Source organism: Cervus elaphus, chromosome 4 (genome assembly GCF_910594005.1).
Source record: "Cervus elaphus chromosome 4, mCerEla1.1, whole genome shotgun sequence".
NCBI classification, from domain to species: domain Eukaryota; kingdom Metazoa; phylum Chordata; class Mammalia; order Artiodactyla; family Cervidae; genus Cervus; species Cervus elaphus.
This window is the reverse complement of record NC_057818.1, coordinates 27158018-27169158: the sequence shown is the minus strand read 5'-3', so window position 1 is coordinate 27169158 and position 11141 is coordinate 27158018. Positions and strand designations below refer to the sequence as shown.

The 11141-nt window shown below is 59.7% G+C and overlaps 1 protein-coding gene across 1 annotated transcript in view; it reads right to left on the bottom strand.

The window, feature by feature from the left end:
• Positions 1 to 2517: 2517 nt before the first annotated feature.
• The window catches only part of MMP15 (matrix metallopeptidase 15), a 21187-nt gene continuing 12563 nt past the window's right edge, over positions 2518 to 11141 (bottom strand). The window contains exons 3-10 of the mRNA XM_043898612.1: positions 10628 to 10756; positions 9020 to 9327; positions 8508 to 8669; positions 7358 to 7611; positions 6658 to 6796; positions 5615 to 5765; positions 5414 to 5529; positions 2518 to 4432 (exon numbers count right to left, since the gene is read on the bottom strand). Of these exons, the coding sequence (XP_043754547.1) occupies positions 3969 to 4432; positions 5414 to 5529; positions 5615 to 5765; positions 6658 to 6796; positions 7358 to 7611; positions 8508 to 8669; positions 9020 to 9327; positions 10628 to 10756 (1723 nt within the window). The 3' untranslated portion in view covers positions 2518 to 3968. The remainder of the gene's footprint in view (positions 4433 to 5413; positions 5530 to 5614; positions 5766 to 6657; positions 6797 to 7357; positions 7612 to 8507; positions 8670 to 9019; positions 9328 to 10627; positions 10757 to 11141) is intronic.

The window sequence follows — 11141 nt, the reverse complement described above, 5'->3', positions numbered from 1 at the left end:
CTGCTGGATTCTCCGGCAGCATGGGGGGTGGGCTACTGTGCAAGTCGGTCTGTGTGGGTTCAAATTGGCCATTTCCTGGCTGTGTGACCTTGGCCAGGTCACTTCACCTGTCTGGGCCTTGCTCATTTCAGGAGTGAAATGTAAGCAGGGGAAGACGCAAGATGACTAGAGTCGTGATCACACTGTGAGCCTTCGGCAGCACTGGACAAGCACCATCCTCTGATAGTCCTCCCAGCAGCCGGTGGGGTAGGTCATGTGGTCTCTTCCACGGAGGTTTAAGTACCAGGAACACCAGGGCTGAAGCCCAGGATGTTTTGGACTCTAAAACTCCAAGCTGTGCAAAAGCAGAGGAAAAGAGGCTGAAAGGAAATATGCCAAGCAGTCAACACTGGCCGGGGGAGCGAGGGCAACTTTTTGTTTTTCTTCTTCTTCTTTTTTATCTCTAATGTCTTAATTGTTTTACTTGGGAACCAGCAAAATATAAAGAAACAAAAGATACTGACAGAATGGAGGCTGGGAGTGGCCCAAGGTGATCTAGGTTACAGCTTGATTTAAAGAAACAAAACCCTTTAAAGATGTGGGCTTCTGTTTTATCCTGGGGAGGAGGGGGGAGGTCACTGGGTTGTCTGGCGATGGGGAGGCAGGGCCCAGGTGCTTCAACCACCCTTCTCCCCTCAGAGACCTTCACCCATGTGAGACCCCCAGAGAGGATGAACTCTCGAGATAAGCTGTTCCTGCAGCCGCTGGGTTTCTTTGAGAGATTCTACCAGAGCTCGGGGGTAGAAGGTCCTCAGGCCGCTTCCTGAGGAGGTGAGGCCTCTGCCAAGTCTCCTCTGGCCGGCCTCGGAGGAAGAACTCAACCAGGAGGCCTTTCATCCTGTCCTTTCTCCTCCCTGTGCCTCCACACTGCCCTCCACCTGCCTGCTGACCTCTGGGCTTCTGGATGACCCCTAAGGCTTCAGGCAAGAGGCGGACCTGGTGGGGCCTGCAGACCTGGCTGCCGCCACCGGAAGGCTGACAGCGATGGTATCCATCTGTGACCCTCCCTCCCGTCCCGCACCGCCCCCCGAGGCCCCTGGGGTAGGGGGAAGCATATAGGCTGTTTCCTAGCCAAGCCTGAGAGGCCTCCGCAACTTCTGAGGGCCAGCGTTTCCTACTCTCTTCAGCCAGTTTTCAACACAAAGAGAGGAAAGGGTGGGATAGAGGGGGCTGGGGAGGGGGCGTGCAGCTGCAGGGGAGGGTGGGGCCTGGAGCGGGTTGGAGGACCCTGCCCGAGGGCTGTGGGGGCCTGGCCTGCTCTGTGGGTGAGCATTGTGGGCCTGGGTGCGCAGGTCAGCACCCAGCAGGCTGGGCCCGAGGCTGGACATGGAGCAAAAGGCTCCCCAGCAATGCTCAGACCCGAGGGTGGCAATGCCTCTCTCCTGAGCTCCTGAGTATCATCTGCTCCCTGCACAGCATGAGATTCTCTGCCTCTTCAAAGATGGCATGGGACTTCCCTGGTGGTCCACTGGTTAAGACTTCAGGCTCCCAATGCAGGGGGCACAGGTTTGATCCTTGGTCAGGGAACTAAGATCCAGCATGTCGAGCAGTGCAGCCAAAAAAAAAAAAAAAGAAAGTAAAACTCCAATACTTTGGCCACCTTATGCGAAGAGCTGACTCATTTGAAAAGACCCTGATGCTGGGAAAGATTGAGGGCAGGAGAAGGGGATGACAGAGGATGAGATGGTTGGATGGCATCACTGACTCAGTGGACATAAGTTTGGGTAGGCTCTGGGAGTTGGTTGACGGATGGGGAGGCCTAGCGTGCTGCAGTTCATGGGGTCACAGAGTTGGACACGACTGAACGACTGAACTGAACTGACATTGTAAGAAATTCCTTGACAGTCCAGTGGTTAGGACTCCATACCCTCACTGTGAAGGGCCGGGGTTCAATTCCTGGCTGGGGAACTAACATGTCATAAGCTGTGTGGCACAGCCAAAAAAACAAAAAACAAAGAGGGCAGATGCTGGGTGCCCCTCACCGGCCGAGCAGCGTGCATGGTGAGAGGAACTGTTTGACTCCACAGTGGCACTGTTTCCCATCTCCTCCTGCTCAAGCCGGGTCTTCAGGTTGCCCCAAACCAATCTGGACGGGTGGGAAGGCTGGGTGGCCTGGACTGGTTTTCCCACCGTTCTGAGATGGCTGGATGCTGGTTGCTCTTTCTCACCATGAATGAATGACTGGTACATTCTCCATCCCTTCTCCGCTTGATGCCAGCATGGCCACCCCTGGTACCTTGCCTCACCCCACTCTGGTTTATCCAGGGCAGCTACCTCTCAGTCTTCCCCAGAGACCTGCCTCTCCCAGGGCCAATTTGGAAGGAGCCCCCACAGTTCTGGGAATCAGCTCTCTTTGGCATGGGGGGAACAAGTCCCCAAATCCTAGCTGGGACCATGTCCCCCCACCCCACCCCCAAGTCACCTGCAGCCCCTCTAGCTGTAGCCTCCAGCCAGAGGCCTCTTACAAAGGAGGCGCAGTCGCCGGCCATATGATTTAATCAGTGCAGATTATTTACAGACAGACACTGACCCCCTCCCCACCCCCCTCAGCTGGCTCTCCGGTGGTTCTGAGGATGGAGGTGGGGAGGACGCTGCTGGACCCGCACTGGGGGCCAGTCCATGAGGGGCTCCTTGCCCCAGTGGCCTCAGGGATTCCGGGCGGCAGGCCGGCTCTACAGTACCATTTCCCACGACAGCCTCGCCTCCTGCTTGCTTCAGGGAGGAAAAGAGGGCAGAATCACCTCCATCCACAGGGTTGAACCCAAGATTGGGGGCGGCCCCAGGCTACAGTGGGCTCCTCTGGGGGGTCCACAGTCCTGTCCCATAGTCTGAGAGAGGATGAGCTGCTGGCCACCATGCCACCCCACCAGTGTCCCTGGGGGACAGTGAGCTGGGAGGCAGGAACCCCTAAAGCCTGGTGGGCATGCATCTCTGGACATCTACAACCCTGGCCTGAGCACCCATTACCCCCTCTCTCCCGGGGGAGCTAGGACACTGGCAGCTGAGCCTGAGGCTGGGGCTTCTGAGACCCCTGAGGGTGGTGGTGGGGGTGACAGAGGGAGGGAGGATGTTTCTGGAAAGAACCCAATTGAGTCGCAGTTCAGAGCTGAGAGAGTGGGCGGGAGTCTGGAAGCCCAGCCCCCGGGGGGGCGTGGTTGGCGCTACCCTTGGGGGAGGGGCCTTGGCAGACCCGCTTTGGTCCTTCGTAAGGCAGGCCCAGGGCCCCTTCTCCCGAGAGGGGAGGAGGTACAGGGGAGCTGGGGGCTGCTGGCCCTGGGCTGGCCAGGTGCGAGCAGGGTTCTTGGGCCTAAGGAATCCCGACTGCTGGGGTTATTAGAAGTGGGCTGGGACGCAACCAAACCTCAACAGGACTCTCGATCAGCGGGCCCCCTCCCCTCCCCGCCCCCTTTGGCCTGAGGCTGCCACCAGGTGGAAGCTCTTTCTGAGACTCGGGGGCTGGAGACCAGTCAGGCCCCACCAAGCTCTAAAACCAACATGAGCCCTCGGCTTTGACCCGGGTGCTCAGGGTGGAGACCAACCCAGCAGCCCTTGGACCACTCTTCCAACAGGGCCTTCGGACCCACTGCTCCTCTGGCTAAGCCAGGGGTGGATGGGAGCCTAACTTCCTGTCTGGTGCAGAAGTATATTGAGAAACCTCTAAGCCCCTGCCCTGAGGGACCGCCCCGGTCAGGCAAGTAGGAAGAAATGCTTAATTAGTGTGCAAAAAAAAAAAAAAAAATACCTGGGCATAAATAAACAAGGGGGCGGGGCTGGCAGGGATGTCAGCGGGCCTGGAGGGACCCCCACCGGGGGGCTGAGGAGCCACCGAAGGCTCCAGACGAAAGGCCCCAGGAGCCATCTCAGAACCACAGGCGCGGCCAGCCTGGCCCCTTAGCACCGTGGGGAGTGGGAGGGTCTGGCGCCGAGGGTCAGACCCACTCCTGCAGAGAGCGCTTGCAGTAGAGGAGCATGCGGGGCGCGCCCTTGCGCTGCATCTGCACCAGGGCGTAGGTGAGGCCCAGGATGCAGAGCAGCAGCAGCACAGGGGGCACCAACACCATGACCATGTTCACCGTCCGCGTGACTTCCTCCATCTGCACCACCACGCGGCTGCCCCCATCCGCGTCCGGCCCTGCCTCGCTGCCGCCACCGCCGCCGGGGCCCGCCTCGCCGCCCTCCTCGCCCTCCTCGCTGTCACCGCCCGCCCCGGGCTCTGCACCCCCGTCGGGGTTGAAGGGTGGACGGGCCACGTCGGGCCAGCGGGGCCCCGGCTCCACGTGCTCTTGGCAGCCCATGAAGTCCCGCAGGATGGACTTGGGGTAGCCGGGCTCCATTCGCAGGCGCTCGTTGTCAAACTTCCAGTATTTGGTGCCCTTGTAGAAGTAGGTGTAGGCTGCAGGGGGCAAAGCAGGCCAGAGGAGCGTTAGGTGGGGGCTCCCCGCTGGCCAGAGACCCTCGAAGAGAACCAGGGAGAGCTGAAGGGGCCCCGGCTTTAAAACGCCCTCTTTCTCACTGGCTTCCCTGGGCATTTTGAAATCTGTCCATGCTTTCTGGCTGGGCTGACACTGACCAGGGCGGTGCAGAGAGGGGTCCTAGAGCCCGCTGGGTCGGGGGCTAGAGTCAGGGGATCCAGTCTGGCTTCTGCCTACACTGGAGAGGACTGTGTCTTGCTCAAGGCCACACAGTCATACCCGGAGTGGAGCCTGATGCCCCCTTGGACCAGATCTCTGGTCCAGGGCACTCTGTCTACATCCTTTAAACCCCAGGAAGGACCAGGTTTGAGCCACTAGATGTGTCCCTGCTCAGCGGAGCACAATGAGGTCACAGCAGCCACAGAGTGAAGCCACCGTGCATGGAAGCCATGTGACCCGCCTGAACATTAGCAAAGCCAGCCGGGTCTCCCCAGAGCCCCTGAGAACCTGAAGGCTGATGGGCATTCTGAAACTCACCAGAGACCCCTCTGGAGAAATAAAAGCCACAAGTCCCTGTTGCTCAGTTATGACAGAGATCAGGCTTTCCTGCTAGGCAGGTAAGGGGGGTTCCCTGGGAGGACTCTTGCTCCTGAGGCTCTGAGCCCAAGCTCACCCTACAACCCCGCCGGGCTCAAGGCTCTGCGGGGAGCAGGGCAGCTCTGAGTACCAGTTCTGGACACAGGCTGGACTCCTGACTCCACCACTTCCTCACTGTGGGATTTGGGGCCCCTTACTCAAGCACTCTTTGGCTTTGGTAAATGGTGTCAATGGTCGCCTGGCCCAGCTGGGCCCCCTGTGCCTGCCATCTTGATGCTGGAGACCGCAGGCAAGCCCTGTCCCATGTGTGTGGAGGCAGGGGGATGTGGGTGTTGGGCAGGCTGGGCGGGGGCTGGCCCTGGTACCTGCATCGTTGCTCAGGAAGGCCCCTTTAGGGGAGGCGGGGATCCCCTGCCACACGCTGATGGGCTTGGGGTAGCCGGGGTCTCCATGCTGCGTTTCCTCATTGAAGCGCCAATACCTGTGGCCAGAAGCACCAAGTTGTGGGTTCTTTCTGGGAGGGCCTGAGGATGGGGGTCTTTCCCCCTTAGCGGAGGGGCACTCACCTATCCTCTTGGAAGAAGAAGGTGTGACCTGTGGGCTCCCACCAGATGGCCGTGTCGATGCGGTCGTAGGGGATGCCCACGCCATAGCTGGTCAGCGGCTGTGGGTAACCCGGCTCCAGGTTTGCTTCTCGGAAGAGCCAGTAGCGGTCGCCTGCAGGAGGGGTTGGGGGGAGGGCATGGGTAGTGAGAATCTGGGTCCCCAAATCTGTTCCCATTCACTGCTACACTCACCACGCACACATACACACTCACATCTGGTACACAGAACAAGCACTGACACTCCACACCCAAGACAACTCACACTCGCATCACACGCATGTGGCACTCAGGGACACCTGTAATGCACCCATTTATGTGTATACACATTGCCAGCTCACAACGGCACACACACCACACACTCAATCGCAGTACACACGCGCCTCCGATCCTATTCGAACATCCACTGTCCCCACACAGTTCTTACACAGAGAGAGGGAAAAGGCCTGGCCTCTGGATCTGGGGGCTGTGTCCCTGGGGCCCCCCAGTACACAGCCCAGGCTCCTCCCTTTTAGTGTGAGCCCAGCCTGGTCCTTCAGGAGTTTCTGCCTGGTTGAGACTCAGGCCAGGGGTGCTGCCCCCTTCCTGGAGGGCAGGCCCCAGAGTGGGGGCTGGGGGGAGGGAGCTCCACTGTCTCTGTAGACAGACCGAGGACACTCCCCAGAGTGGGCTCGGGGACCCGCTCGTATGAGGAAGGGGCAAGGAAGAGGCCTAGGACACAAGGAAGGAAGGTGATGGGGCGGGGCCCCTGTGCTGCAGAAGGGGGACACTTGCCCTCAGTTCGCCTCTGCCCCCCGGGCCTCTGGTCTCTGTCTACCCCCCACCCCACCCCTGCCCTGCTGCCAGGATCGGGTCCCCCTGAGTAAGCCCGCAGTGGGCGACAGGACGAGATGTGCATGCGGTCCTTCCTTTCCATCCTCTCTCAGGCCCAGCTGGGTCAGAGGTCAGGCCAGAGGGGAGGGCAGGAAGGCTGCCCAGCCCCCTCCCTCCCACCTGCCCCAACTCACCTTTGAAAAAGACGAAACGCCCGTCCTGGCGCTCGTAGGCGGCACTGATGTCGCTAGGCAGGCCCCGCCAGAAGTGCCCGATGGGCATGGGATAGTTGTCCAGGACGCGGTTGTGCCGCACCCGCCAGAACCAGCGGCCCTGGGGAGGGCGTGGGGGTGAGTGGACGGCATGGGGGCCCCCCCACCCCTCCCAGCAGGACACGCTTGGGTTGTGTGAGAAGAGTGGGGTCCTGGGAGCCCAGGAACACCCTTGGTCTAATAACATGTTCAGACTGGGGCAAAAAGGGGGCAGTGAGGGGCCCTGGGGCCACCATGGAAGCTCTGGGTGAGGGCCAGTAAGGGCCAGGCCCTGGAGTCAGCCAGCTCTGGGTTTGGTTTCCAGCATAACCTTTACTCAGTGATGACGTGGACAACTCCCCTTGCCTGGGAGAGTCTGGTGCAGGGGGTCTTGGGGGGGTGGGGCACAAGGAGAGAGAGAGCCCCAGGTGGGTGCGGCCCTAGGCTTATTGTATGACTTCAGGCAAGTCTCTTGTCCCTCGGGCTGTTTTCTTCTTGGTCTAGGGTCTGATGGCTCCCCAGGGGCCGCTTAGTGAGGGGGGTGGTGGTGGGGCAAGAGTCTGGTGGGGGAAGTGGGAGGGAGCTCTCTGCTCTGAGCCTGGGCCAAGGGGCTGGGGGGGGCTTGAGCAGGCGGGGGCCAGACCTTGAACACGAACATCTCCCCCCGCAGCATGGCCACCGTGTCGAAGTCCCCGTCGCAGATGTTGGGGCCATACTGGTCGGGCCGCTCCGTGGCGCGGGGTTGGGGTGGGGGGCCTGGCTTTGGAGGCCGCTCCGGTTTCCCACCCGGGGGAGGTGGCTGAGGGGGTCTGGGGGGCCGGTGGTCTGGCCGGCCAGGCCGCCGGGGGGTCACAGTGGGAAGAGGTTGGGTGGGCTGTGGCTGGCCATCCGGGGTGCCTGCAGAGGGGCGGGAGGGGGAAGTGAAGAGGGTAACCCCAGAACCCAGCCAGGATGCCAGCTTCTCCTACTCGGAACCTTGGCCACCTGGGGAGACCTGTGCCCCATGGGCAGCCCACCCACGTGAGAGGCCCTATCTGACCACAGCAGACCCCTCCCCACACCACCATCGCTCGGGGGGACCTCCAGTCTCTTCCATGCAGCCCCTTCGTTGACCTCCCCACCCTGGGCTAGAGTCACTGTGCCCTAAGGCCACCCCTGGCTGCACTTCCCCTTGGGGATGCTCCTCTAAGGAGGCTGGCCGGTTCCAATGGAGGCTCCATAAGCAGTAGACACAAGTGGAGGGAAGAATGTGGTTCCCAGGTGGCTGGGAACACAGCGAGGGCTCGGGGTGGGCACTGACCCCCTGAACTGGCCCCCAGAGACCTCCCCACTGGGGGCTTCCTTGGTGGGGGGTTGGGGGTGGGGGTGCTACCTGCCTCTAAGGAGCTGGGAAGTGATAAACCAGCACTGCTCAGAGGAGAGCCTCAGTGGGAACGCTTGGGCTGGGTGTGACGGTGGGAGGAACAGGGACCCCAGGGACACTCTGGGTCTCATAAGAATATCCCTCAGGGTGAGGAGGAAAATGGGGGCAGTAAGGGGCCCTGGGGCCACCTGTGTCCCCTGGAGCCACCATGGAAGCTCTGGGTGAGGGCCTGGGCCTGGAGTCAGCCAGCCCTGGACTGGTCTCTAGAACCATCCTCTATTGACTGGATGACTTGGACCATTGCTAATTCTCTCTGGGCCTCAGTTTCCTCATCTACAAAATGGGTGTGGCCGTGGTCCCGATGCTTCATGGGGCTGGGAGCTGAGAACAGGCATGCAGAGCCCCCTGTCCCCCACTACCACCCACTCACCGTAGAGCTGCTGAATGCCCCGAAGGTCGTCTTCGGGCAGCTGGAAGTTGTCGATGTCCATCCACTGGTAGAATGGTGCCATGATGGCGCTGGGGTTGCTCGAGTGCTCCAGCCCCAGTGCATGGCCCAGCTCGTGCACTGCTACCAGGAAGAGGCTGTTTCCTGTCATGGCGGGCAGCGGGGTCAGCTCTGGCCTGGCCCAGGACCTGGACACCCCACTTTATGGGTGGAGGGGCCCAAAGAGCCTGCCCATGCTTTACTCTCAGAAGTTGAGCCACTCTGACTTCTGAGCCTCTATCTTTCCCATCTGGAAAATGGGTACACCAATCCCTTCCTTTCCCTAGCACCCCCCTTGGAGATGATGGACAGCACACTGAGACCAAGAATCAATGCTCCCAAGAACTGCATGGGGGATGCTCTCCCCTCCCAGCCCCCAGCTCTACCCTCCCCAGCCCCCACCCCTACCCTCCCCAGCCCTCACCCATGTCGTCACCCTGACCAGAGGTGCTCACCATGCAGGTCAGTGCTGGAGAAGGTCCAGGGCTCATCTGCATCAAAATGGGTGTCCCCGCCCAAACCAGGCCCAGGGAAATAGGCGTGGGCCAGAAAGCCACCTGTGCCATCAAATGGTGAGCTGTCGCCATGGAAACCAGAGGCAAAGAGTACCATGATGTCCGCCTCCTTCTGCCGCCGCAGCCGGATGTCCTCATAAGGCACCTCCTGGAAGACCAGGGGCGTGGCCTGCTCCCACACACGGAAGGCCCGGCGCACCGCCTCCAGCGAGTGGTACCAGCCTAGCTTCTCTGTGTAGTTCTGGATGCTGCAGGCGGGTGGGAAGACATATGAGTGAGCCCATGGCTGGGGCTGCGGTCCATTACTAGCATCCACTGGGTTGGGGGCGGGGACACACGGTCTCAAGGAAAGGGCATAGCATCTGAGCTGGTTCATGGACAATGCTCATCAATACCTACCGTTAATTTACTCTGATGTGAATTTGAAAAAAAAAAAGAACTAATTTGTCAAGCCCAGGAATTCATTAGGATATCACTGAATAAGGTTGCATTTTGCCAAATACGCTTATTTTAAGAAAACATTAAGTAATTAAAAGTATAGGTGATATAGAGCCAAGAGAAAGACCTAGAAAGTGGGATGCAAATGTCTGAGGTTTGGGAAACACAGGCCAAGTGGTTCTGAATGTTGGGCTCCAAAGTCAGGCTGAATCAGGTTCAAGGCTGGGCTCTAACACTTTCTGGGTAACCTTGGGCAAGCAACTTAAGTCTCTCTGAGTTTTAGCTTCCTCATCTGTAAAATGGGAAAAGGAGGGCAGCACTTTCATCATGGAGTCCCTGGGAGGATTCAATGGCTTAACTCACGTAGAACATGTGCCTCCACATGATAAAAGCGTGGTGAGGCCTGTAATTGCCCACTTAAAGCAGATTAAGCATCTGTGTGCTGGGCAGAGCTCCGTCAGAGGTCATGAATCAGCTCATGGATCGTGAGTTCACTCTGGTGGCCTGGGTCCCTTAGGACCTTAGGAGCTGCACTTCCTCAGGAGATGGAGCTGAGGGTGGGGTCGTGGCTGGATTGGAACGGGAAGGGGGACCCTTGAGGACTGCATACAGCTCAAGGCTCAGGGGGGTTTCTTGCCAAATAACTTGGCGGAAAGGAAGGAGGGGTATTTGAAGCAGGGTTTGTGCGGGTGACTTGGTGCACAGATCCCCCCTGGGCAGATGCTGGACTGCCCAGATGCTCCAGGGCCTCCCTTATCCTTCACACCCCCAAAGCCTCCAGTTCTCACCGGTGTAAGAGCCCACCTGGGTGGGTGAGGCCAGCCCTCGGCTGCTGGTGGGTGCTGGGAGGGAGGAAAGGAGGACAGAGCATTGTTCAAAGGGTCCCAGCCTTCTCTCGAGGGAGACTGCAGTGGGGGAGGGGCCGATCTAATCAGCATGGGGGTGGGATTAGATGGGGAGGCCAGGCACCCTGCAGTGGGCTGCTGGGAAAGGAAGCCTTCCAGACAAGCCCACTGGGAAGCCTGCGGCCTCAGCCCAGGGAAGGAGAGGTCCCAGCCCTTCAGGAACATGCCCTGAGGGGATGCCACCCTGGACAGCTGGAGTCTCTACCTGAAAGTAAGGTGGTGGTTGTTCCACTTCCTTCCTGTGAGGGCGTAGCGCTTCCTCCGCCGCCTCAGGTTGGCTTTCACACGTACCCCGAACTGGTCTGGCACCCCACAGCGGGGCCGCTTCATCCACCTGGGAGCACAAAGCCTCCTCTCAACACACCTGCTGCTGGGCACTGCCTCTTCCAGGCAGTCCACCATCTCCCACCCTCCAGCCACCGGCCTCCAGCTGCACCTATTATGAGGGCAGCGGCAGTGAGAAGACTCTTCCTAAGTTTTGAGCTCCTCCTCGGGAAAATGGTATGATGACCTGGTACTGCAAGACTGGGCGCCTAGGAGAGGCTCTGCAAAGGAGAGCCCCTGTTACCAGTATGCCCGGGAACGGGAGGTGAGTTACCCTGAGGCCTTTTATCCCTGATACCTTCTGCTCTGAGTGCTCATCAAGAATGTGGCTCTGGGTCACAGCATCTGTCAGACCCAGAGCAAGGCCTAACTAGGCAATCACAGCACCTCCCATT